Source organism: Mus musculus, chromosome 4 (genome assembly GCF_000001635.26).
Source record: "Mus musculus strain C57BL/6J chromosome 4, GRCm38.p6 C57BL/6J".
NCBI lineage: Eukaryota > Metazoa > Chordata > Mammalia > Rodentia > Muridae > Mus > Mus musculus.
The window spans coordinates 129674687-129702225 of record NC_000070.6 but is presented as its reverse complement, the minus strand read 5'-3'; the positions used below and the strand labels follow the sequence as shown (position 1 = coordinate 129702225).

The 27539-nt window shown below is 47.7% G+C and overlaps 1 protein-coding gene and 1 non-coding gene across 5 annotated transcripts; both read left to right on the top strand.

The window, feature by feature from the left end:
- The first annotated feature begins 58 nt into the window (after nt 1–58).
- Nucleotides 59–25874, top strand: Tmem39b (transmembrane protein 39b). Of its 4 annotated transcripts, none has more exons than XM_030253455.1 (10): nt 59–5511; nt 8214–8340; nt 8941–9160; nt 9508–9552; nt 9710–9793; nt 10104–10258; nt 15119–15455; nt 17727–17914; nt 23534–23654; nt 25418–25871. In XM_030253455.1, exons 5-10 carry the CDS (start codon nt 9740–9742, stop codon nt 25658–25660), a joined length of 1098 nt encoding a protein of 365 aa, XP_030109315.1. In that variant the 5' UTR covers nt 59–5511; nt 8214–8340; nt 8941–9160; nt 9508–9552; nt 9710–9739; the 3' UTR covers nt 25661–25871. The 4 variants fall into 4 exon arrangements, with proteins under 4 accessions (XP_030109315.1, NP_001343307.1, NP_955009.1 ...); NM_001356378.1 differs by having other exon boundaries at nt 5381–5511; nt 9508–9590; nt 25418–25874; NM_199305.2 differs by lacking the exon at nt 9508–9552 and having other exon boundaries at nt 5381–5511; nt 25418–25874.
- On the top strand, nt 17655–17726 carry Mir7016 (microRNA 7016). The gene has a single exon (NR_105983.1). It is a non-coding gene; the product is annotated as a microRNA 7016 (primary transcript).
- Nucleotides 25875–27539: the final 1665 nt, after the last annotated feature.

Sequence of the window (27539 nt, the reverse complement as noted above, 5' to 3'; positions counted from 1 at the left end):
TGAATTCTGGAACTGCAGGCATACACTACCGCCACTGTCCTCTGTTGGACTCCTAGTGCCACATGGATGCTGCTCCCACATAACGATATTCTCGCCTTCACTTCAGCACACGTACGGTGATGTTACATTGAGATAGTGTCCCACTTTAGTTCAGACTGGCCTTGAATCCTGGCTCAGGTTCCAGCTCTTACTAATAATTTTTATTATTTTAAGATAACATCTCCCTTTCTGCCCTGGCCTGGCCTAGCCTGGATCTCATACACAGAAATCCCCCTGCCTCTACCTCTCAAGTGTGGGAGTCGGGTGTGCACCACGGTGGCTGCCCCAAGCACCTAGCTAGACTATGTGGATAGCACCAGGGATTCTAGTTGGGTAATAATTTAGAGTCAGAGTTCATGGGTGTTAGGGCCTAAGACACACAGACACGAGTTTAGACTGTACACCTGCCTGGTCATCTTGCTTTGTCTTACGCCACACGCCCCAATCTTAGCACGTATCTGAAAAGGAAACTGGTTTCGCGTCCCTGTTGCTTTGGGAACTCCTGTTTCTTTGTATGTGGCTCCCTCTGGCGGGTGTTGATGGTAAGGAAGTAAGATCAGATATAAGACTGACATACCACTCTGAGAGAATGAAGTGGGGCAACTCTCCCAACTCCTAATGACAGCCACCGGAATTGTCATACACTGTGTCTCTGCAATCTACCCACAATCTAGTCCCCACAATAATGAATAGGAATTAATTCTAATTCTCAGACAGATTTGAAGACCTGGAATCAAATTCTTTGCAGCATTTAGGATCCTCAAATGATCTTACCATCTTACCAATCTGTTTTTCTAGCTTCAATTATTGTCTTGGTTTTATTTACCATTAATACAAAATGCCCCAACAAAAGCAGGTCGGGGAATGAGTTTATTTTATCTCACAGTCCAATTGTAGACCATATGATAATCAAGGCAGCGGTAACTTGAAGCTGCTAGTCACATCCACCGTCAGGAGCAGAGAGGACAGATGCGTAACACTCATTTTCTCCTCAGTCCAGGACCCAAACCTCGGCGTGATTAAATGAGTCCTCCCTCTTTGTTGACATAATTAAGATAGTATAGGCCAACCGGATCAAGAAAATGCCTCTTTGAAATTCTTCCCCAGCTATTCCAGGTTGTGTGTCCGGTTCACAAAACTAATCTCAAATATGCTCAAGCCGACCAGACTCTTCTGGAGGAAATGCTAACTTGAAGCATTGTGCTGCCGGGTGGTTGTTGGCACACGCCTTTAATCCCAGCACTTGGGAGGCAGAGGCAGGGGGATTTCTGAGTTTGACGCCAGCCTGGTCTACAAAGTGAGTTCCAGGATAGCCAGGGCTACAGAGAAACCCTGTTTGGGGGGGGGGGAGGAAGCATTGTGCTGTGTCCTGCCCCTTCAGACTACAGGCCTGTCAAAACAACATGGGACCTCAAACTGGCTAGATGGCTCAGTGGTTAAGAGCACTGACTGTTCTTCCAGAGGTCCTGAGTTCAAATCCCAGCAACCACATGGTGGCTCACAACCATCTATAGTGAGATACGATGCCCTCTTCTGGTATGTCTGAAGACAGCTACAGTGTACTTACATATAATAAATAAAACTAGATTATTAAAAAAAAGAAAAACAAAAAATCATGAGGCCTTTGCTTAGTTTAGCTCAGTGTTCAGGCTGGCCATTGCGGCAGAAACTTTTAATCCCAGCAGAGGCTAGATTTCTGAGGTTGGAGGCCAGCCAGGACTAATGAGTGAAACCCAATCTCAAAAAGCTTCCCAGTGGCTTGCTTTGTTATTATCTCTGTAAAACATAAAATGTGAAGTTTGACAAGAACATAGGTATGAGGGCTGATGTATGGAAGGGCTAACCACACAAAGAATGAAAGTGACCCAAGAGATTAGAACAAGAACACCCTTGAATGGTCTTATATTAATCATCTAAAATGTCTTTGGGAGACCAAATCACTTGGCAGCTGGGGTGGCTGCAGGTGACATTTCTTCAAAGCCTTTGCTTTCATCAGCCATCACAAGGAAATCTCAAGATTTCTTTCTTGATAGCTGTAGTGTATATACTATGAAAACATCTCATTTTACCTCACTTAGATCACTAATTCCCCCTCCCCTCGAGCCAGCCACTTGTCTGGAGTTGCAGGGCTGTTGGAGTGCTTTGACTTCTCAATCATTTGCCCACTGGAACTTCAAGAAGACTCAGCCACAAATGGACTGAGGGAGGCAGATTTCCCAGGGGAGAATCATCTTTCTTATTGGAAACAATGGATGTCCAGCAAGCGGTCATAACAAAGCCGGTTGGACCCATGGGTGCCCTTGCTGTCTTACACTGAGTTGTAGGTATGCCAAGTCAATTCAGTAAATATTTCCTGGGAATTCGCTATGTACGATGTTCGTATTTTTTACACTGTAGATTCATAAACATTACCAACTCCACAGGCAGTTACCAGATTCAAGAGATGTTTCATCCCGTATGGTACAAACACACTTTACAAACCAACAAAAGACCATGCTAGAGATTAATCCCAGGGCCTTCCAACAGACACTGGACCATTCAACAAAACTTACTCATCTCAGAAACCAGGTCTGACCCCTCCTAGGAAGTTGTTTTCATACTATCCTCTGCCTACTGCTAAAAGGGATCGTTCAAAACATCCTGTTTCTTCATTCAGGTGTAGCAATTTGTTATCTCTGTCCCCAGGATATAGCAGTAACTGAAAATATGGCTAGGTGTCACCCACATTCCCGCAGATGGCCCGGCTTTGGTGTATGTTTGGCGCTCACAGAGACTGGAGGAGAGCATCAAATCCCCTATACTGGATGCACAGACCCTTGTGACCTGCTGTGTATGGGTGTTGGGAATTGGGTTTGGGTCCTCTAGACTCTGCTAAGTTGTGCTAACCAGTGAGCCATCTCTCTGGCAATTTTCTGTGTTACTGTGTGTGTGAGGTGAGGTGCCAGTGCCCTCTGAGACCAGCGACAGGATCTCCTCCTGTATCCTAGTTAGGTTTCTATTGCTATGATAAACACCAGGACCAGCCAGGCATGGTGGCACACGCCTTTAATCCCAGCACTTGGGAGGCAGAGGCAGGTGGATTTCTGAGTTTGAGGTCTGTAGAGTGAGTTCCAGGACAGCCAGGGCTACACAGAGAAACCCTGTCTTGAAACAAACAAACAAAAACCACCAGGACCAAGAGTAGCATGGTAAAGCGATTTCTTTCATTGTAAAGTTATGGTTTCTCATGAAGAGAAGTCAGCAGGAATCTGGAGTCAGAAACTGAAGCAGAGGCCATGCGGAGAGGTGGCACTACCCACAGTGGGCTGAGCCCTCCCACATCAGTCATTAAGAAAATGCCTGCATGCTTGCCTATTGGCCAGGCTGATGGATGCAGTTGTCATCCCCACATTACTTACCCTCCTTTTTACTTCTTAAACATATCAGGCTGAATGTCCTTGCATTATTCCTCTGTCTAGAATCTTCCCTCTCCCCCAGATACTTCCTCTGACTCATTTCAAGGAAGCCTGCTTTCTTTCCCCATCCTATTTAAACCTGCATCTGGACACTCCCGTTTTTCCTTTCATCCTGCTTTCTCTTCTAATATACTACTAGGGGCTAATATACTACAGAATTTACTAATTTTCATGTCTGTCTGCCCTTATAATTTAAAATCTGTAAAATCTATAAATATCTTCTAATTTGTTTGATTAATATGTGTCAAGCATTATGATAACCTGTGAAGTCACCAGACAATTAAAATTGCTTGTGAGGAGCCGGTGTCATGGTCGTGGTGCTCGCATTTAATCCTAGCACTTGGGAGTTAGAGGCTGGTGGGTCTCTCCTTTCGAGGCCAGCCTAGTTTACAAAGTGAGTTTCAGGACAGCCAGGGCTACACAGTGAAAACTTGTCAAACAAAACAACAGCAGGGCTGGCTTGATGGCTCAGTGGGTAAGAGCACTTACTGCTCTTCTGAAGGTCTTGAGTTCAAATCCTAGCAACCACATGTGGCTCACAACCACCTGTAATGAGATCTGACGCCCTCTCCTGGTGTGTCTGAAGTCAGCTACAGTGTACTTATATATAATAATAAATCTTTGGGCCCCAGTGAGGGGGGTTGACTGGTGCGAGCACAGGTCCTAAAAATTCAATTCCCAACAACCACTTGAAGGCTCACAACCATCTTTACAGCTACAGTGTACTCACATAAAATTAAAAAAAAACTTAACAATAATATAAAGATTGCTTATGAGGCTGAGAATATAACTGAATGATAGAACACTTGCCTAGCCTGTATGAGGCCCTAATTTTAATCTCCTACCCTCACCCCCATAGACTGCTTATTAGTCTTGCAAGGGAAGAAATTACACTAACAATAACAGTAGCTACTTGCTTCCTCTGTTAAGTGTTTGCCAAACATGATGGCTAACACTGATTAAAACAGGTACTACATGGATTGTCTCATTTAATCTTCCATGCCTACAAGATAATTTGTGCTTGCATTAGGTTTGATTTCCATCCCTGAATAAATCTGTCATAGTGAGAGTAATAATTCCGACACTATGAAGCAGGATCAGAAATTCAAGGACATCCTCTAATCCATAGCAAATTCAAGGACAGCCCAGGCTACCAGAGGCTCTGTCTTAAAAACCAAAATCAAAGGGCTGGCGAGATATCTCAGCAAGTAAAGGTTCTTGTAGCCAAGCCCGATAGCCTACGTGTTAGGCTACATGGTAGAAGAACCAGTACTACTACCAGTTGTCTTCCCAAGTCCACTGCTCTGCGCATCCCTCCCTCTCTCCGGCACACCAAATTCTAAAATGTTAAGAACCCTAATAGGCGGTTATTATTAATACCCATTAACACTATTTCGAAATTTGAAAATGGCAGGCACAGGTTCTTAGCTAAGGTGGTGGCAGTGAAATCAACAGTGGAGAACATGAGAATCAAACATGAGAAATGGATAGAGTTTAGGGTCATCAAGATGAGGCCAAAAATTGGATATAGAGTTTTGGAGGAAAGGGGAAGTGACTCGTAGATTTTGACTGGGGTGGGCCAAAGCACACTAAAGCCTAAGAGTTCTGAAAGCCCAGTTTGGGACTCGCTGAGTATGAGGTGACTGTGTTGTACAAAAACAGGACTTCACTAGAGGCAAAAGGCCGCTCTGGTGTCCTCCTCTAAGTCAGAACAGGGTGAAGAAACACGGGAGGTGGGTTCGCCCGCTCCAGAATCTCTTGAGCAGCAGCTGCGGGAAAGGCGTGGGGAAAGGCAAGACAAAGAGCGTTAGCACAGCTTTTGTCCAAACGGCCCCTTTAAGAAGCGCGCTCCCGACTCCCAGCCCGCCTAGCATGCAAATTGAGCAGCCGGAGGGAGCGTGCGGCTGATACCCGGCCCGGGCTGCGGCGGTTAGTCCTCTCTCGGCCGCCGTCGCCTCCGACATATTGCCCGCAGGAGCTGCGGCGGTGAGCGGAGAGCGCCGGGGGAAGGAGATGGGTGAGCAGAGCTGGCTGGGCTCGTTCGGGGGTCGCGGGATAGCGGGGAGCCTGGCTGCGAACTGCCTCCCCACGCGGACCGGAGTCGCGGGCAGGGGGAGGGGGAGGGGAAGGGACGCGGCGCAGGCGGGACCCCGCCCCTCCGGTCCTGAGGGGGCGGGTCACCGCTTGGTAGGCGGAGCTTCCAAAAGGGAGAGGGGCTCGGAGGGGCTCAGGCTTTCTTTGGGGCACACAATTCTCCTGTCTGCAGATGGGGGCCGGGCACTCTGGTGGGAGGGGCTGAGAGCTTAGGGTTCGCCTTTTGTGATTGCCGGTGGGGGAGAGAATTTTCTGGACTATAGGGGTTTACACTGAGAGCGGTGGGGCCGCAGGGACACCTAGCCCACCAAGGGAGTCCATTCCGATTCAAGCTTCCAGTCCTAGAGAGCATTGCCCGGCTTGTGGGCGGGGTCTTGGGGTTGACAGTTGTGTGTGGGCGGGGTTTCTGGGCTAGGGGCTTTATGTGGGTGCCGAGCTTCTAAAAGATAGTGGGTGTGGGCAGAGTTCCTGGGCTGAGGGTGTGTGTTGGGGGGGGGGGTTCTAAACCAAACCAAATATAACAGCGTGTGAACAAAGCTTCCGGTTTGGGGCTTGAAGTCAGCTTTCTGGACATGCATATTGTGAAGAGCTGTCAGAAAACCTTCAGAGATAGGAAAGCTTGGGCACCGTGTGTATGAATGGAGGCTACTGTGTTGCTGTGAGGAAGTTGAGGAAGTTATAACTTCGATTAAGGGTTTGGGAGCTAAGTGCAGGATGCTGCCTAGGATCTTAGGCTAGACTACTAAGCTTAGGGAATATAGTTTTGTAAAATCTTAAGTTTGAGATTCCCAACCACAGCGCTCTTTCTAAGGCCATTCTGACGTTAAGGCCAGGCCGTGGGTCATTGAGTTAGATCTCAGGGCCCTGGAGGGAAAACTTGTCTCAAACCTGACCAGATTGTAGCGTCTGGAGACTCAGATCCAGATAAAATCCAGCAAATACCAGCGCTGAGCAGCTCAGGACTCAGGCTCTGAAAATCTTACCAAACTGGTCCAGTGAACCGGATTAAGGGAACTGGCAGTAAAAATAACAGTCTGGTAGCACATGCCTGTCATCCTGTCATCCTAGCATTTGGGAGACTGAGGCAGGTGGGTTGTGAGTTTGAGGCTATTCTGTGCTACTTAGTCGCTTAAAATGTGAATTCACGCCTGGCGTGGTGGCGCACTTCTTTAATCCCAGCACTCAGGAGGCAGAGGCAGGCAGATTTCTGAGTTCGAGGCCAGCCTGGTCTACAGAGTGAGTTCCAGGACAGCCAGGGTTACACAGAGAATCCCTATCTTAAAACAAAACAAAACAAAACAAAACAAAACAAAAGATAATCTCAGAGAGTGAATTGTGGGAAAAAAAGGTAGAAGCCTGGCAGGTGCAATAACCCACCTGTAATCAGTCCCAGTACCGGGGAGGCAAAGCTGGAACCCTGAGGCCAATCAGTTAGTGAAATAGTGAGCTCTGAATTCAGAAAGAACCTTGGTAAGCAAAGAGCACAAAGGAAAAGACATTGACTGGGCAGTGGTGGCTCACATCTTTAGCCTCAGCACTTGGCATCCAGAGGCAAGCAGATCTCTGAGTTCAAGGCCAGCCAAGACTACAGAGTGAGTTCCAGGAGAGCCAGGGCTACACAGAGAAACCCTGTCTCAAAAAAACCAAAAAATGAAAAAGAAGGGTTGGGAGGCTGGAGAGATGGCTCAGTGGTTAAGAGCACTGACTGCTCTTCCAGAGGTCCTGAGTTCAGTTCCCAGCAACCACATGGTGGCTCATGACCATCTGTAGTGGGATCTCATGTTCTTTTGTGGTATGTCTGAAGACAGGGACAGTGTTCTCTTTTTTTTTTTTTTTTTAAAGATTTATTTATTTATTACATGTAAGTACACTGTAGCTGTCTTCAGACACACCAGAAGAGGGCATCAGATCTCGTTACAGATGGTTGTGAGCCACCATGTGGTTGCTGGGATTTGAACTCTGGACCTTCGGAAGAGCAGTCGGGTGCTCTTACCCACTGAGCCATCTCACCAGCCCCGACAGTCTTCTCTTATACATAAAAGAAATAAAACTAAAAAGAAAATAAAAAGTGTTGGGAAGATAGCTTAGTTCTGAATGTGCTTGCCACACAAGCGTGAGAACCTGAGTTTGGTCCCCAGACCCTATGTAAAAGGTAGGTGTGATGGCCTGAGCTTGTAATCCCAGTGCTGTGAGGCCTGAGACCCGAGGATTGCTGGGGCTCACCAGCCAGCCAGCCTGACCTACCTGCCAAGTCCCAGGCCAATGAGAGGTATTGTTTGGAAGTGACAGGAGCAAGGACAAGGTAGAACTATGCACACCTGAGTCCAACTCCACATGCACCATGGACAAGTCACACAAGAGGTGACGAGTGTGCTTACTGGAGAGGGAGGGCCATGGCTACCTGGAGCTCTGAGTAGGGTGGGAATAGCTCCTGGGAGGTTTGAATGAGAAAATGAAATGCATGAGCCCAAGGCAGGCCTTATCAACATAGCAAGTTCCAGGACAGCCAGGCTTCCATAAAGAGACCCTGTCTCAAAAAACAAACTGAAGAAGGAAGGAAGGAAGACACGGAAATACCAGTTAACTAAGATAGCACTACTGTCATCCTTGGTATATGGCCTACAGGAGGACGAAGAGGTCCCAACAGGACATCTTACTATCGAAACCCGCTCTGTGAGCCAGGATCATCAGGGGCCTCTGGTGGAGGCCACTCTTCTAGTGCATCCGTGAGCAGCGTCCGTTCTCGAAGCAGGTAAGCCACCTCTATGTCTCACCCCTTCCTGTCAGAGTGTGGACCAAGCTGTCCCTTTCTGGATTTTAGGACAGACTATCTTACATGCCTGGTGGGGCTGGAGGGGACCAGAGTGAGCCCTGAGGTTGGTCACTGAGAGATGCCATGAGGTTCTATAGAAGCAACCATGCTCTTGTTCCCGTTGAGGTTCTACTGCAGACTTACTGATGGTGCACAGGTTACCATCTGCCTCTGGCCCTCCTTTTCCATATTTGTAAAGCAAGCCTCGTAATTCCCTTCTGGGATGTATGGGAAGAAGACCTCGTCGTTTTGAGGGGTTATTTTTGTTTGTTTGTTTGTTTTGTCTTTTTTGAGGCAGGGTTCCTCTGTGTAGCCCTGGCTGTCCTGGAACTCACTCTGTAGCCCAGGCTGGCCTTGAACTCAGAAATCCGCCTGCCTCTGCCTCCCAAGTGCTGGGATAAAAGGCGTGCGCCACCACGTCCGGCTCCTTTTGAGGTTTTTATCACATCCTTTTCTGGTGTACCACTATTGTATGTTCCAGAAGCTTCTCCTGGTCGGGTTCCCTGGTTAGCTCCTGCAGTCACTATTTCCCGCTTGCAGGACCACTTCTGGGACGGGCCTCTCCAGCCCTCCGCTGGCCGCGCAGACCGTTGTGCCTCTACAGCACTGCAAGATCCCCGAGCTGCCCGTCCAGGCCAGCATTCTGTTCGAGCTCCAGCTCTTCTTCTGTCAGCTCATAGCCCTGTTCGTGCACTACATCAACATCTATAAGACAGTCTGGTGGTATCCACCCTCGCACCCACCCTCCCACACTTCCCTGGTAGGTGCTCCACTAGCGGCCGCTGTGTGTGTGTGTGTGTGTGTGTGTGCATGCGTGCTTATCAAGCACCACTGTATACCCACTATATACCCACTGTATACCCACAATACCCCGCTCCATAATGGGCATAATGGATGTAGAGGGAACAGGAGACTGGGAACTCTTAACGACGCTGGGCACTGTAGAGGCAGCAGAGTTGATCCTGACAGGATCGATCCTAAGTCTTGTCTGAGAGATGAGTCATGGAAATGTATGAATGTTTCAGGGTGGACAGAGGAAGAAGAGGTTCAGGGACAGGGACATGGTGTCGGAGCAAGAGCGCTCACACACCACTCTCTTATCCCCAGGGACTGTCCCACTTCCCTTCTCTGGGTCCTGTTCTACTCCTCTAGGTAATTTCCTGGCCTGAGTCAGCTGGAGGCCAATGAAGGTCAGAGAATGGGGACAGTCTCTGTGGAAAGGACTGGGCAGGGGGAGATAGTGGGTACAAGAGAAGCCTATGTATGAAGAAGGGGCCCGTGTGACCCCCAGGCCTCTGCCCCCTGACAGAACTTCCACCTGATCGACTTCAACTTGCTGATGGTGACCGCCATTGTTCTGGGCCGCCGATTCATCGGGTCCATCGTGAAGGAGGTGATTGGGTCTAGAGGCTGGCAGGGGCTTTGGAGTCCCCCCCCAACCCCCCGGATGCCAAGGAGACACACCTAGCCCTTAGCCGTACGGCATTTTCTTTGAGCTCCTAGTGGACATGACAAACATTTCTGGTATCCCACTAGCTCTCCTGATCCACTAGGCATCAGAAAGGCCGACCTTGCCAGAGTCTTCCCAGGCTGTTGTGCGCCTTCCCCTGGGTGGGATTATGGACCATGTTTGGTGGGATAAGGGCATAGCTCCTGTGGCCTCCATCCAAGGCCCCATCCTGTCGTATCTCACCCCAACCCAGGCTTCTCAGAGGGGGAAGGTCTCCCTCTTCCGCTCCATCCTGCTGTTCCTCACCCGCTTCACCGTTCTCACGGCGACAGGCTGGAGTCTGTGCCGGTCCCTCATCCACCTCTTCAGGACCTACTCCTTCCTGAACCTCCTGTTCCTCTGCTATCCGTGAGTACCCCTCACCCCACCCCTGGCACCTGACACTTGACTCTGCCCTTTTTATGGCTGGCTTCTCTGGCCTGTGTCTGGAAGACTCACAGGCAGGCAGGCAGCAACAGTAACCTCTCATGACGTCTGATGACATCTCCTGAGGTCAGGATAATTAGGCTTTCTTAATAGAAGAAACTGAAGTGGGATAAGCTACTCCATCTCTACCGATGGAGTTGGAATGGGATTCAGATCTGACTCAGTACCCAGGGGGACATTGGCAATTGGGAATGCATGGGCTCGCGTTGTCTCTTTACTTTTCCTTTCTGTTTTTGTTGTTTGTTTGCTTGTTTGACTTTCTGTTCTCTCTGTATTCCTCCCCTTCCTCCTTCTGTCCCTTTTCCCTCAATGCTTATGAAATCTCATGGGGGCTTTTCTTTCTTTTTTGGGGGGTGGGGTTTGGAGACAGGGTTTCTCTGTATAGACCTGGCTGTCCTGGAACTCACTCTGTAGACCAGGCTGGCCTCGAACTCAGAAATCCACCTGCCTCTACCTCCTAAGTCCTGGGATTAAAGGCGTGGGCCACCATGCCCGGCTGGGGGCTTTTCTTTTTGCTTTTTTCTTTTTTTAGTTTTTTGAGACAGGGTTTCTCTGTGTAGCCCTGGCTGTCCTGGAACTCACTCTGTAGACCAGGCTGGCTTCGAACTCAGAAATCCACCTGCCTCTACCTCCTAAGTGCTGGGATTAAAGGCATGCGCCACCACTGGCCAGGTCTTGGGGGCTTTTCAAGTCTTTGTTTACATGTTTCTATGAGTGTATGTGTGTGTGTGTGTGACACACAGCTGTGTGTATACATGTCTGCATACTCACTTGTCTCTGTGTCTGCTTAGCTCAATCGCCTGCCTCACTAGAGACTCAATTGTTCAAGATGGAGAGCCTAGAACTGCCCGTTTCTGGTTCAGAGTCAGGCAGTCTTCTCTCCTGGCTGCCTGGGCATTAACCGTTACTTCCCAACCTTGACCTTTCTGGTTCCCGAACTTCCTCAGGATAGACCAGCTCTGGCTTTGGAAAGCTTCCTAGCGGAGCCGTCCACTTTCCTACCTGCCAGACTAAGAGCGTGCTGGGTCAGGGGCTCTCAGGCCTACTTTATAAATAGAGTTTTCCCGAGTTTAAAAATTACCAGCTGGGGGCTGGAGAGATGGCTCAGCGGTTAAGAGCACCAACTGCTGTTCCAGAGGTCCTGAGTTCAAGTCCCAGCAACCACATGGTGGCTTACAATCATCTGTAATAGAATCCGATGCCCTCTCCTGGTATGTCTGAGGACAGTGACAGTGCACTCATATACATTAAATAAATAAATAAAATTAACAGTTGGGTGGTGGATGTGGCGCATGCCTTTAATCCCAGCATTTGGGAGACAGAGGCAGGTGGATCTCTTGAGTTCAAGGACAGCGTGGTCTACAGAGCAATTTGCAGGATAGCCAAGGCTACACAGAGAAATCCTGTCTCAAAAAAAAAAAAAAAAGCAAAAAAACAAATCAACAACAACAAAATATATAGCATAGTATGAGGCTATTCTCTTATCTGTTGCCATGGAAAATGGTCATTTACAGAAAATATTGGGGGGCTGGGGAGATGGCTCAGCGGTTGAGAGCACTGATTGTTCTCCTAGAGGTCCTGAGTTCAATTCCCAGCAACCACATGGTAGCTCACAACCATCTGTAATGGGATCTGATGCCCTCTTCTGGTGTCTGAAGAGAGCTACAGTGTACTCATATACGTAAAATAAATAAATCTTTGGGGGGGAAAAAAAAAGGAGTTCTAGGTCACCCTCAGCTTCACAGTGAGTTGGAGCCAGCTTGGACTACATATAATCCTGCCTTGAAAAACCAAAACCGCCAGGCAGTCGTGGCGCACGCCTTTAATTCTACCACTTTGGAAGCAGAGGCAGGCGGATTTCTGAGTTCCAGGACAGCCAGGGCTACACAGAGAAGCCCTGTCTCAACCCCCCCCCCCAAAAAAAAAAAAAACAAAACAAAACAATCAAAACCCAAACCAAACCAAATCAATATAGCTTGTGTAGAGGGCTTGGAATACCTCTCAGTTGTAGAGTGCTTGTGTGAAGTGCGCATGTCCTTAGGTTTTATTGCCAGTACCTCAAAACTAAGAAAAACAACAAAACAGGCTTTTATAGAATTAACTGGTTTTATAAGAGGTGTGTCAGTCATAATTAAAGTCTAGAAGAGATAAAGTGGAGGGTTTGCCCAGCATGCAGGAGGTTCTGGGTAGAGGTCCCCAGAACCACATGCACCCTGTAGGATTCAGCACTGAGGTGCCTCCTGAGGCAGGAGAGTCGCCCCAAGCTTAGCCTTGGCTGCATACCAGGTTCAAGTCCAGGCTAGTATGTAGAAAACTTGTCTCTTGAGGTCTGGGGGATGGCTCAGTAGTTAGGAACACTTACTGCTCTTTGCAGAGGACACTCCCATGTGGCAGCTCAGAAGTGTCTTTCTCCAATCCCGAGGGCTCTAATGCCCTCTTCGCCCTCTTCTACCCTCAGGGTTTGACTTCCTTTCCCACCTCCAGGGGCTCTGACACCCTCTTCCTCCCTTCGGGGCTCTTTACGCACATGCATTTATGCAGGTAAAATATTCACACACATAAAGATTTATATATATGTATATAAATCCCACCCACACACCTGCCACAGAATTTCTCTGCATAGCCCTGGCTGTTCTGGGGGTGACTTTGAACTCAGAGATCCGCCTGCCTCTGTCTCCTGAGTGTTGGGATTGAAGGCGTGCGCCACCACTGCCTGGCAGTAACTAGTAACTAGCAAGCAGTGATTTAGGTGCTCACTGTCAGGTTGTGTGCTTCCATAGGCCAAAAAGGTGATGTCCTGTCCTTGGGGGCCCCCATTTAGGGCTTCGGTTCTCATGCTTCATTCAGCTGGACCTCGGGATCTGGGGCACTGGGCTGGAAGAAGTGAGCAGGCAGCAAAGATCTGACTTGTATAGTTTGTACCATCTTTCTTTCTTTCTCTCTCTCTCTCTCCTCCCTCCCTCCCTCCCTCTCTTTCTTTCTTTCTTTCTTTTTTTTTTTTTTTTTTTTGGTTTTTTTGAGACAGGGTTTCTCTGTGTAGCCCTGGCTGTCCTGGAACTCACTCTGTAGACCAGGCTGGCCTTGAACTCAGAAAACCGCCTGCTTATACCTCCCAAGTGATTAAAGGTGTGTGCCACCACCGCCCATTAAGTTTTCTTTTTGATGATTTAGATTTCTTTTCTACTTAAAAAATGATTTATTTATATTAAATATGAGTTCTAGGAATCAAAGTCCGGTTTCCAGGCTTGGTGGCAAGTGCCTTTTCTCACTCAGCAGTTTCTCTGGCTTTTACCCACTTTTTTGATATGTTACCTACTTGTCTGTCATCTCTGAAGGATTATGTCCAGGTGCCAAAATCTAAGATCCTGTCATAGATGATGTAACGATGATAAACAGTTAAGGCACATTTTCCTGTATACCATAATGTGTAGAGTACCTTTAATACCTAATACAGTGTAAATGCTATGTAAAAAGTTGCTACCTTGAATAAAGCTGCAGAGATGTGTGCCAATGGGAAAACTATACATGTGAAATGCAGACACAGCCATCAGTCACTACACATTGTCAAGAATGGAGCGCGTAGGCGGTGTAGGCAGGAAGAGCTTGAGGTTGCGATTGCAGTTAAGGATGAGGACAAACCTGGGTTACAATAAGACCCTGTTTCCAAAATTATTCTAGCCCATGCTACTTACATATGCAGACTGTGATATTCTTTCAAGTTATGGGACCTGTCTAGTTTGTCCTCAGAGTCCCAGCCACATACTCCAAAACCTCTTGACTAAGTCTTCCTAGCCCCACTTGGGTGCTGTGTAGGGACTGTGTGTACTGTTCAAGGATCTAGCTCAGCGCCTGGCACATAATAGACACAGAAGTATTTGTTGTGACATGTGCCCCCTGCAAAGTGAAAAACGTTGTCTTACAGATGCACCCAGTTATACAACCTAAATCTATGTTGTGGCATTGTGTTATAGTTTGTTTGAGACAAGGTCTCAATATTTCGCTCAAAGCAGCCTAGAACCCATGATCTTCCTGCTTCAGCTTCCCGGGTTTTGAAATTACTGGCACATGCTACCATGTCCACCTTATGCTGTTTTTGTTTGCTTGAAACAGGGTCTGTCTCTGTAGCCCAACTGTCCTGGAACTCACTTTGTAGGCCAGGCTGGCCTCGAACTCAGAGCTCCGCCTGCGCCTACCTCCTGTGTCCTGGGATTAAAGGTGTGCGCCACGGTGCCTGCTCTCTACCTTCTGCTTTTAATTGATTGGAGGGGTTTTGTATTTTATTTTCTTTTTTCCGTTTTTCTTAATTTATTTGGTTCCAAACAGCTCTGTGTCTAAACCCAGGCTCTGTTTCTTCTGTAACTAATTGTATAACCCTTGAAAACTAACTGCACTGCTCTGACGTACAGCTTCCTTGAGAAAAGGGTAAAGCCATAGCACCTAATGCCGGCTATGCTTCTAAGAAAGAAGAGGTTGCATGTAGAAGACTTAGCCTGGATCATAGGCTGTGCCTGCTGAGTGTGGGTTGCCATGGTGACTGTTAGTTATTACCATGCAGCAAAGACCTTACCTCTTGCTTCCTTCTGTATCCTCAGTTCCAGCATGCACTTGATACTAAGACGTATTTTGAACCATTGACTTGGATGGAGACGGAGGGACAGGAGGGTGGGATAGGAGGGTTGAAGCCCAGAAGGGAAGTCAGTGTTGTCCCCGCAACCCTGGGTTGAGGGTTGGGATTCTGACCTGAGGATAGGCCTGGCCTCTCACCTCTGTCTTCCACAGCAGGTTTGGGATGTACATTCCGTTCCTGCAGCTGAACTATGATCTTCGCAAGACGAACCTCTTCACCCACATGGCTTCCATGGGACCCCGAGAGGCAGTCAGTGGCCTGGCAAGGAGTCGGGACTACTTTCTGACACTGCGGGAGACTTGGAAGCAGCATACACGACAGCTATATGGCCCGGAAGCCATGCCCACCCATGCCTGCTGCTTGTCACCCAGCCTCATTCGCAATGAAGTTGAGTTCCTCAAAATGGACTTCAATTGGCGAATGAAGGAAGTACTTGTCAGCTCCATGCTGAGTGCCTACTATGTGGCCTTTGTACCTGTGTGGTTTGTGAAGGTACATAGCTCAGTGCAAGCCAAGTGGCCTGCTGCTCCCCCAGTCCCCAGCCCTCCTGGGGCTTTTCTTATTATTGTTATTTCTTTGTTTTCTAGGTATGTCTATGTGTGTTTTTGTGTGTGTATGTCTGTGTGTCCGTGTATCTGTGAGTGAGTGTATGTGTGTCTGTGAGTGTGTGTGTGTGTACATATAGGTGGAAGTCAGAGATTGCTATTGAGTGTGTTCCTCAGTTGCTCTCACCTTATTTCTGTCATTGAGTCTGGGGCTTGCTGATTGGGCTAGACCCAGAGATCTTCCTGTCTGCTTTCCCAGTGCTGGACACACAGATGCCGTGCCCGCACACCCAGCTTTGTTACATGTTCTGAGCAGTAGAGCTCGGTCCTCATGCTTGTGCGTCAAACACTTGACCATCTGAGTCACATCTGCAGTCTCATGACTGCCAGTTGTGATAGAAGTTCTCCTGGAGATCTGGAATACAGAGGACAAGGTTCCCTGAAAGGGAGTTACCTGTCCAAGGACTCCTGATCAATGGAAATGACTTCATATGTCAGTGGCTACTTGTGCACAGGTCCAGGAGTGTCCTATTTTACCACTGAATAAAGAAACCAATACCTGGGGCAGGAGAGATGGCTCAGCAGTTAAGAGCATTGACTGCTCCTGCAGTGGACCAGGTTCCCAGCACCCACATGGTGTGTAACTTTAGTTCCAGAGGTTCTGCCACTCTCTTCTGGCCTCTGCAAATACTGCTGCAAGTGATACACATACACACACACACACACACACACACACACACACAGAGTATTCATACTTGAAAGAAAGAAACCAGGAGTCACTGGGTCTGAGAGACCTCGAAAGTTTATTTTCTCTTTTAACTTTCTTTAGCTGTAATAGACGTGAAAGTTTGCTCCTGATGCACTCTGTCTGCCTGTCTGCCTGCCTCTGTGGGTGTGAGTGGGTGTGTGGGTGTGTGTGGGTAGGCATGTACATGCTGTGGTGTGTATGTGGAAGTCAGTGGACACCTTGTAGGAGATGCTCTGTCCCTTCCACAGTCTGGGTCCTGGAGATTGAAGACACATTGTCAGGTCTGGAAGCAGGCACCTTTACCTCTTGAACCGTCTCTCTGGCCCCAGGATAAATTTTAAAGAATGGAGGTTAGAGGCTGGAGAGATGGCTCAGTAGTTAAGAGAACTGGCTGCTTTTTCAGTGGCCCAGTTCCCAGCACCCACATGGCAGCTCACAACTATCTTTAACTCTAGTTCCAAGGGACTCAGGGCTGCCTTCTGGTCCCCGCAGGCACAGCATGCACATGGTACACAGACATACATGTAGGCAGAACACTCATTCACATCACATAAAATATTTTTTTCTTTAATGTGTATGCGTGGTTTTGCCTACATCTATTGGTCTGCGCACCATTTCTGTGCCTGGTGCCCTCGGAGGCCAGAATAGGGTGTTACATTCGTCAGAACTGAAGTTATAGGTAGGTATAAGTCACCATATCAGTGCTGAAAGTTGAACCCAGCTCCTCTTGAAGAGCTCTTAACCATTGAGCCACATCTCTAGCCCCACACAAAATAATTTTTTTTTAAATTTTATTTATTTAACGTATGAGTACTCGGATGCATATATATCTGCCTGCCTGAAAAGGGCATCAGATCCCCCTATAGATGGTTGTGAGCCACCATGTGGTTGCTGGGAATTGAACTCAGGACCTCTGGAAGAGTAGCCTGTGCTCTTAGGCACTGAGCCATCTCACCAGCTCACAAAAATAAATAAATAAGTAAATATGTATATGTATATATATGTGTATGTGTGTGTGTATATATATATATATATTTTTTTTTTTTTTTAAAGTGGATGTTGAGAGGACTCTTTCTTCGTTATGTATTCAGATCTCTTTAGGCCTGGGTTGTCTGTGGTTCCTCTTACCTTCATCTAACTTATGAGGAAAGGGAAGAGCAGACAAGTTAAATGATTGCCAAAAGTCACATAGTTCATGGTTAATGTGCAGCAGAGGCAAGAGCGACCCACTCCTCCGGATGCTTCTGTATGCTCTGGCCTGGAATAGGGGACAGTAGAGCAGTTTTGACCTTAGGAAATCAGCTGGTGGGCACAGGGTCCAAGCTGCCCTTTTGCAGTGAGTCATTGTTGGTTTCGGGTGGTCTTGAAGTCTTCACAGTGCTATTCTAGCTTCTAGGTCGACTCAGGGAGGGGAGCGAGAGTAGGCCACTATGGACATGCTGAGCCTGACCTGCCTCCTGCTCTCCCCAGAATACACATTACTATGACAAGCGCTGGTCCTGTGAGCTCTTCCTGCTGGTGTCCATCAGTACCTCCGTGATCCTCATGCAGCACTTGTTGCCTGCCAGCTACTGTGACCTGCTGCACAAGGCCGCCGCCCACCTGGGCTGCTGGCAGAAGGTGGACCCAGCTCTGTGCTCCAATGTGCTGCAGCACCCGTGAGTCACCCCACCCTGCTCTGCCTAACCAAGCCCAGTTCCCCCACTCCCGGGCAGGGTATGGAGTCACTTACCCTGCTGCTCCTTCACTCGTTCAGTTGGCCAGCAGACTTGTCTTACGTAGTCGGACACATGAGCAGAGAATGGGGGTGGGGACTCTGCATAGACCTGCTGTTGGTCTCTGTGGAGCTTGCACATGTACCAGCTGTGGGAGAGGGGCAGGTGATTCTACCCAGCCATCTACTCGTCTCATTAGCTCTGTTGTCCACTGACTGACTGACTGACTGACTGCTCATGCATGCAGTCACGCCTCACTCCTGTCACATGCTCACAGAGTTCCTCAACCATTAGGTTTTCCATTCCTTCAGGAGTCACTCTCTTCAGCCTGGGGCTGTGGGTCAGTCAGAGTAGCTTGCTCTTTGACCTGTAAGCTATAGAGGACTTTTAAACAGTAGAAAGAACCTTCCAGTGTATGCCTGTCAAGACCTCAGTCAGAACAAGAGTGGTTGGTTCTCTGTTGGCTCCGGGGAGGGAGAGCTACAGACGTGAGTGAACTCTTTAATAGGTTCACATAGTGATGGGGGAAGATAGCCATGTAAAAGTTAGTTCAGATGAGTGAGGCAGAAGGCCTAGCTACCGAGCAGAAGTTCACACCTCCCCTGCACAGGAGCTCTGAGGTGCTGGGCGGACCCTCCTTTAGCCTCCTCTTTCTTTGCCTGTATAACTCTTTAGCCGAATCCTTTTCCTGATTATACCATATCATCCCTCATTGAAGGTTCTCATATCTGAGTCAGAAACCAGCCAAGAGGAGACCTCTTGCTTGCCAAGACCTCAATTAGAACAAGTGTTGAGAGAGGCCAAGCAGACTGACAGCCTGAGTGAAGAGCTCAGAGCCCAAGTGCCCTTGGGTGATGCTACCTACAATCCGGGTCCTTCCCAGGCTGTAGAGAGAAACCACTGACCTTTGTGAAGTGGCTCTGCTCAGCCTCAGGCACTGGAGGAGGGGTGGGAGGAAGCATATAAGGGTAGAATGCAGCTGGACAGGGTGGAGCATGCCTTTAGCAGAGGGAAGTGCATCTCTGAGTTCTAGACCAGCCTAGTCTACAGAGTGAGTTCCAGGACATCCAGGGCTGCACAGAGAAACCCTGTCTCAAAAACACAAGAAAGAAAGGAAGAATACTGCATGTCTGCACCTCGCTCAGGCCTCTGACTAAGATCACAGCCTTTTGCAAAGCGGCCAGGCTGAGGAGCGAGGACCTGGGAGCCCTTCTTTTCTCCTGCAACCTAACATTGCCTCTAGCCAGAGCGGGTCTCTGGGTTCTCACAGGCTTTCTGCACTTCCATGTCTAGCCTTCCCCCATGATGCACTGGAATGTTCTTTCTCGCCTCTCTTATTTCCTGACCACCCAAAAGAGCTAGTTGCCCTGCCTCACCCACACTACATTTTCTTCCCCGCTACCTTCTGTTGCTTTGCCTCCTGCTGCTCATCCCAGGACTAACCGCCTTTGGGAACCGTGGCTCTTGCCTGTGTAGCACTCATCCCTCTCACCTCTCCATCAGAGTGCCTGGCTGGGGTTTGTGGACATTTTATTTTCATTGTTTAGATTGGTTTATTTTATGGTAATGAGTGTTTTGACTGATGCCTGGTGACCACAGAGGTCAGAAGAGGCAGTCAAAACCACCTAGCACTGGAGTTACAGATGGTTGTGAGCCACCTCATGCGTGCTGAGAATTGAACCTAGGCCCTCTGCAAGAAGCAGCAGTGTCCTTAACTGCTGGGCCATTTCTCTAGCCCTGTCAACTTTTTTAAGGTAAAATTTACAAAAAGTAAACTATACTATATAAACTACAAATTGTATAATTCTTCAGGATTTTTTGGTTTATTTTGTTTTTTCAGTGTTTTTTTTTTTTTTTTTTTTTTTTAGACAGGGTTTCTCTGTTTTCTTAGAACCTCTTCTATAGACCAGGTTGGGCTCAAAATCCGAGGTCTGCCTACCTCGACCTCCCAAGAGCTGGGGTTAAAGGTATGCACCACCGTGCCCAGCTCTATGACTGGACTTTATGCAGATTCTGCCAGAAGTTAAATAGTGACATGGAGACTTCTCATATAGTTTAACACGTAGGCCTTTTGCTGGAGCAGTCTCCTAGCTACCGTTTAAACTTAGCCATACTATTCTAGCCTGCAGCCTGACCCACCATGGGGCTAGTTCTTTGCCTCCCTGGTCTGCTCTGGTTCAGTTCCCCTCTGTGTTCGTGTGTGTTCGTGTCCGTGTCCGTGTCCGTGTGCGTGTGCGTGTGTGCTGCTCATGTACACCAGAAGAGGGCATCAGACCTCATTACAGGTGGTTGTGAGCCACCATTGGTTGCTGGGGATTGAACTCAAGACCTCTGGAAGAGCAGTCGGTGCTCTGAACCGCTGAGCCATCTCTCTAGGCCCATAGCTCCTGCTGTGTCCACTTTTGATTCTCCCTTCTGCTTGCATCCCCTGTGTCACTCTGCCTAGAACTTCTGCCCTCAGACTTTCTGCCCCAGCTATTGGCCAACAGCTCTTTATCACAAGCAGTCGACATTGAGACAACTGATACATCTCTTTTAGGCAGATTCAGAAGGACAAACATTACCCAGATAGAAAACACAAAAATAAAAAATATAAACTAGAAAGCCTGCTGATGACAGTACAAAATGCTGTCATGGCTGAGCTCTCTGCCAGTACAGAGTCAACACCTGAGGTAGAGAGACACACCTGAAGAGAATTCGAGGAAAGCCATCCCAACATCTCCCCCTTCTAGTTCCAGAAAGAGCCTGATCGCTACCATCACTAAGCTATGTACAATAACAGCTATGAGATCTCTCAGGTGAGATGCACATTCACAGTGTCTCGTCCATTTGCGTCTGGCAACCTTGGAGACTCCAGAGCCTACACCTAAATCACTCTCTGTCACCACCTAAGCTTTCATGTCCTGTAACCTTTATAGCTTGCGTTTACTAACCTTAAGACATCTTCTTAGATCCTAAACAATTATGTCTTTAACCTTTAACAACAAAACTGTAAAACTACTAGCTGTCTAGTCTTCAGCTCCATCAGAGACCTGAGAAGGATAAGTATTACCCAAGGAAACAGGAAATACCAAGCAAACAGCTTCCACTAACAACTTGCAATCAACTCCCCAAACGACATTTAACATCCATAAGCCACTGAAGGACCAAAACCACCCAGCTCACCTCTTGCAAATGAGGGGTTGTGTTCTTTTTTTGTTTGTTTGTTTGTTTCGAGACAGGGTTTCTCTGTGTAGCCCAGGCTGTCCTGGAACTCACTTTGTAGACCAGGCTGGCCTCGAACTCAGAAATCCACCTGCCTCTGCCTCCCAAGTGCTGGGATTAAAGGCGTGTGCCACCACTGCCCGGCGGGGTTATGTTCTTTAAATGGCTTCCTGCCATCTTGGGGTAAAGGCATCTTTTGGGGACCCTAAGAAAATTTGAAAATTGCCAAGTCTTGAGACAGCTGGCTGTTTTACTTGCTGTCCAGACTCTGTGGGGTCATCTGAGGCTAGGAAAATGTAGGGCTTTTCTGCAGTCCTGTCTGAAGCAGTCTCCGAGGCTGGACCATCTGAGACTAGCTGCTTTGTCTTCATTGGTGTCTGACCTTTTTCTCTTAAACCTTAAAAGGTGACATTGTAGGGGTATTTCTGCATTAACACATGAGAATAGCAAATAGCTCTGATTTTTTTATGTGCATTTTTTTCTACATGTATTATGCCTGTGTGAGGGTATCAGGTCTTTGAGTTACAGACAGGTGTGAATGGCCATGTCGGTGCTCAGAATTGAACCCAGGTCCTCTGGAAGAGCAGTTAGTGCTCTTAACCTCTGAGCCATCTCTCCAGCCTGTGTTTTCCATTTTTTAATACAGAAAATATTTTCCTTTGTAATCTCCTTAACTTTCTCCTTCCCTTGGATAGTTCACTTTCTTATATAAATGTAATATTTCTTCCATGACTGTTTATACTCAGTTTCTTTCCTTTCTTCAGTGTCCATTCACTTACAAAACATTTCTACCTATTTCTCTTTTACCACTTCCAACCATATTTACCTCAGTACTATGCTTCTCTCCACTCTGTCCTTTTGGGATTGCCTGTTTTGAGCAAATGTTACAGGTTCTGAGGTCCTCAGCCCGGGATTGCTCCCAGCTCCTCTCCTCAGCTGTGGGTGCTGTGCAGCCCCATCTACCAGCTCAGGGCTTGCAGGCAGGCTGGCTGCTCCTGCTAGCCTCATCCTCCCTCTGCCCAGTGAGGCCAGCCTCCCTCGGCCACGCTGCAGACACATGCACTCACTAGCACACACCCTACACACACTAGCACCCCCCCCACACACACACACACCCTCCTTTATTTCACTATAGCTTAGTTTTCCCTTTTCTAGAACTTTATACAAAGGAAGTCATAAATCAACACTCCTGTGTCTAGCTTCTTAAATTCAGTGTTATATCTGTGAGGGTTATCCTTGTGGTTGTATGTTTTTAAGTGAACCCGTGAAGAAGCAGGACTATAGTTACATGAGAGCTACTGATAGCTGTAGGTCTGTCTCTGGCCCAGAACCTTGAGGTCCCTGGAATCTCATAGGGCTTTGGGCTTTGGAAGGAAACTCTGCTCTTATTTGGGCTGGCTCTCTCTCTCTCTCTCTCTCTCAATCTCTCTCTCTCTTTCTCTCACATTGTTATTATTGTTAGATTTTATTATTATTATTATTATTATTATTATTATTATTATTATTATTATTCCTGACTGACTTGAGACTCACTATTGTAGACCAGGCTGCCCTCAAACTCAGAGATCTACCTGCCTCTGCCTCCCAAGTGCTGGGATTAAATATGTGCACCACCACCTTCCAGCTTCATTCTCAATGCCAGGCTTTGTGGCGTACTCTGAGGCCACAGACATGAAGTAGATTCTGTCCACTAGTTCTTAAAGGAGTAGATACAGATAAGGAACAATAAGTGGTAAATGATGAGAAATGTAGACCAGTAAGTAACAAGAGCTTCGAGGAACAATAGAAGATGCTCAGTTCTGTAAAGCATTTGAGAAGGACTTCCTGGAGGCTCTTAGGTTTTGAACGATAAGAAAGAGTCTACTAGGATAAGACACCAGGAAGATGAGTCTGTTTGGAGGGCGTGTCTTACGCAGTGATATGAGTAGTGCAGTGGAAGTCAAGGAATGCCGTATAGGATCTCAAGAAGCCGTGTCAGATCTGCACAAAGATTCTGCAAAGCCTTCCCCACATTTTAACCAGTATCATCTCATTCATTCCTGGTCCACCTAGGTAGCTGCATGGTGAACCTATAGGAAATTTCAAGTGATACAAATAGATAGGAAAAAGGGTTTTCTTCATAATCCCTCACCTGTAGATGTCCCAGTGCAGTGAATTGCTTACGGTTGTTACCCCATTTTATAGAGGAGGCAGCTGAGACCCAGAAAAGGAGTCACAGAGTCAGAATACCAGAGACAGAAATAAAGCCAGTGACTCCCAGAGACAGAAATAAAGCCAGTGACTCCCTGCGCCCAGTCCTTTAGTACCCATTTTATGGGTGGGCCGGGGACAAAATGTACTCTTGTACTGTGCTTTCAGGTGGACTGAAGAGTGCATGTGGCCACAGGGTGTGCTGGTGAAACACAGCAAGAATGTCTACAAAGCAGTGGGCCACTACAACGTGGCCATCCCCTCCGATGTCTCCCACTTCCGCTTCCATGTGAGTTTTCTTTTCCAGGCAGGAGGGTGGGGCCTGATCTTCAAGGCAGGGAGGGAGTGGGTGGGTGGCCTTAGCAGGGAGGACAGTTATGGCTCTTCTCACTGTTGCCAAAACTCAGAGGAAAACGGTGCACACATGCAGCCCAAGGACGTCCACAGAGAGGAGCATAACCGCAGCTCCCTGCGGTTGCAGATCTTTCGGGGTACAGGATAGAGGAAGAGGTGGTCATCCAATAAAAGAACGGGTTCTGAAGGTTCTGATGGCTCACACCTTTAAACCTAGCACCGGGAGACAGACAGACAGACAGACCGACGGACAGACTGACCGACCTTAGCAGTAGAAACAGACTGATAATTCAGTGCTGAGTGCCATGTATTTTTAACTCATTCGAAGGTGCCGTACTGAGAAACTTGGGAACTCCTACAGAGGGCCTGAGTCAGCACAGGGGAAAGGGTGCTCTGAGTGAGCAGGGCTGCTGCCCTCCAGCTCCGTTTCCAGCAGAGTCCTCACGGCCCTGCTCTCTCTGAAGGAGCTCTAATTGTCTGACTTCCCGGTAGCCTCTGCTGAAGCCGGGGACCATGTGGATCCAGGGTACTAAGGGTCACAGTTTGGGAGATGGTTGACCTGGGCAGTTATCTTCATTTTTCAGCAAGAGAGGAGATTTGCTCCGATACTCGCAGCCTTTCAGCCCAGCATCCTGGTCTTTGGCTCTCCTCTTGCTGCTGCTTCCCCAGTAAGCAGTCCTTAAGTTGTAGGTGCTTTTCGTGTGAACTGATCGATCCCTAGACATAGAGTACTCTTGAACTTAGCAGAAACTTTTTTGTTTTTCTTTTTTCGTTTTTTTTTTTTTTTTTTTTTTTTGGTTTTTGGTTTTTGAGACAGAGTTTCTCAGTATAGCCCTGGCTGTCCCTGAACTCAATCTATACACTAGACTGGCCTTGAACTCACAGAGATCCGCCTGCCTGTCTCCCAAGTTCTCGGATTAAAAGTGTTCATTGCCACTGCCAGGCAGAAAATAACTTTTTTTTTTAAGTTCTACACTCTGTTTTCCTTTGAAGCACCTTGTGAGACTGAGAGTTGCCATGTCCCCTAGGCTCCCAGTGTAGGGAAGGATGCTACAGAGGAGGGAGGAGGTACTAGCTTTTAGGCTGTAGAGTATAATAGCTCTCCATACTGTTGATGTCTAGCAACTAAAAGTGAATAAATGGCTTTCTATGCTGCTGACGTAAGATTTGCTGAGCTAAATTTTGCTGCACAGATAAAGCCTGGGTTCAGTCCCTAGCACTGGAAAAAAAAAGATTCTGATTTGTTCAGACCCAATGATACTGTAGAGGGAGGGTGACATTACAGAAGCATGGGACTGGGTGTGGTGGCGCATGTCTTTAATCCCAGCGTTCAGGAGGCAGAGGCATGCTCATCTCTGTGAGTGCAAAGCCAGCCTGGGAAGGGAACAAATAAAAAGTTGATTTTAGGCCAAAAAGAGTTTGAGATAGCAAGCAAGCTTCTTAGGAAAGACTTCTCAGAAGTATCTTCCACGGCTTTTATGGAAGCAGCGGTGCAGCACAAGCGTGGACAGATGTGGTGGTGTGGCCGAGCCCACCCTGACCTTTCTGCCTCCCCTAGCTCTCACACATACACACACACACAAACAGGGGTTCTCAAGAGCTTGTTCCCTCTACCATGCTTCAAGATCTCATCCAAGAAGCAGGTTTCTGGAGCATGCCCCCTGGCTGCTCTCCGCCTACCCCATCTCTCTTGGGTAGTTCTTTTTCAGCAACCCCCTGCGGATCCTCAACATCCTTTTGCTGCTGGAGGGTGCCGTCATTGTCTACCAGCTGTACTCCTTAATGTCCTCAGAGAAGTGGCACCAGACCATCTCCCTGGCCCTCATCCTCTTCAGCAACTACTATGCCTTCTTCAAGCTGCTCCGGGACCGCCTGGTATTGGGCAAAGCCTACTCCTACTCAGCCAGCCCCCAGAGGGACCTGGACCACCGGTTCTCCTGAGTCCCAGGGTGATCCTCCAAACAACATCCGGGCTTCACCCAGGGGCTTCCTGGCCAAGGGCTCTTGGGGTTGGGGGGGAGGGATACAAAAAACAAAAACAAAAAACAACAAAAAAAAACCAACCCACCAGAGCTTTGTATTTTTGTTACGTACTGTTTCTTTCTTTGATAATTGATGTGGTAAGAAAAAAGTCTTATTTTTATACTCTGAACAAGCCTGTGTCCTGTGATTCTTTCTCTTGTTCCTGCCTTTCAGTCAGTCAGAGGTATAGGCATGTGATGGCTTCTGTGACGCTCCTTCTCAAGTGGCTGAGAGACTCGGGGAACCCCAGAGCCCACGGTGGCCATGGTGGCTGCTACTAAAAGAATGCAGTTGTGTACAGATGCAGCTGTGTTTATTACTGCAGGCCTTGCCAGCCCTATGAAGATGTGTGCTGTGTGTGTTCACTCCCACAGGTGGTAACATGGCTACAGAGTGCTAGAGCTGGGATTAAAAAAAGAGTCCTGGGGCTGGAGAGCTGGCTCAGCTGTTAAGAGCAGTGACTGCTCTTCCGAAAGGTCCTGAGCTCAAAACCCAGCAACCACATGGTGGCTCACAACCATCGGAAATGAGATTTGACGCCCTCTTCTGGTGTGTCTGAAGACAGCTACAGTGTACTTATATATTATATATTATAAATTTTAAAAAAATCCTCGCCGGGCAGTGGTGGCGCACACCTTTAATCCCAGCACTTGGGAGGCGGAGGCAGATGGATTTCTGAGTTTGAGGCCAGTCTGGTCTACAGAGTGAGTTCCAGGATAGCCAGGGCTACACAGAGAATCCCTGTCTCGAAAAAACCAAAAACAACAAAAAAAATTTTTTAAATCCTCTAAAAGGTGGTAACACTGTTGTCCTAGAAGAATATGACTTGATTCTCCCAGCATGTAGTCACTGCCACCCCGCCCTGTCCCAGATGATGGTGACAGGCCAGGATATTGCTACACTGGGGAGGGAATGCTGGCAAGATGGGTCAGAGGGTCAAGGCTCTTTGTACCAATCCCGACAACCCAAGTTCCATCCTTGGGACCAACACGGTAGAAGGGAAGACCTGACTGCTATAAGTTGTCCTTTAGCTTCTCTATACACACATATATTAAATAAATGTAACTTTACATACCTTTAGATTTATTTTATGTGTATGAGTGCTTTGCCTATATATGTATATGCTCCATATGTGTGCCTGGTGCCCTTGGAAGTTAAAAGAGGGTATTGAACCTGCTGAGATTGGAATTGCAAATGGTTTGTGATTCCCATCTGTTGGGAATCAAACCTGGTCCTCTGAAAGAGCAGCAGGTGCTCTGAATCGCTGAGCCAGCCCCAAAAAGGTAATTTTTACATTTTTATTTCTTTAAAAAAAGCACAATAGGGACCGTGTTGGAACTCTCGGTGCTTCCGAGATGACAGTTATGGTTGCTGGGGTCACTAGGCGGGCATGAGGAGGAAAGCCACCCGAGTGAGAGTGAAGCACCAAAGGGTTGCTTAACTCCAGTGTGTCAGGAGCCAGCTTCTGACCCTTGAAAGTGAAGAAAATTCCTGAGAGCAGGCAGTGGGAAATTGCTACAAGAAGAGCGATACAATGTATTTAGTTACCTTTCTGTTGATTTTTGTATTGGTCTTTTTCATATTTGTTTCCTTTCCAGAGCTCAGGACTAAATCCAGGGCCTTGTGTTATTTATTATATGTAAGTTATTATATGTAAGTTTAGCTGTCTTCAGACACACCAGAAGAGGGCATCAGATCTCACTTCTTTTTTTTTAAAGATTTATTTATTTATTATATGTAAGTACAGTGTAGCTGTCTTCAGACACACCAGAAGAGGGAGTCAGATCTCGTTACAGAT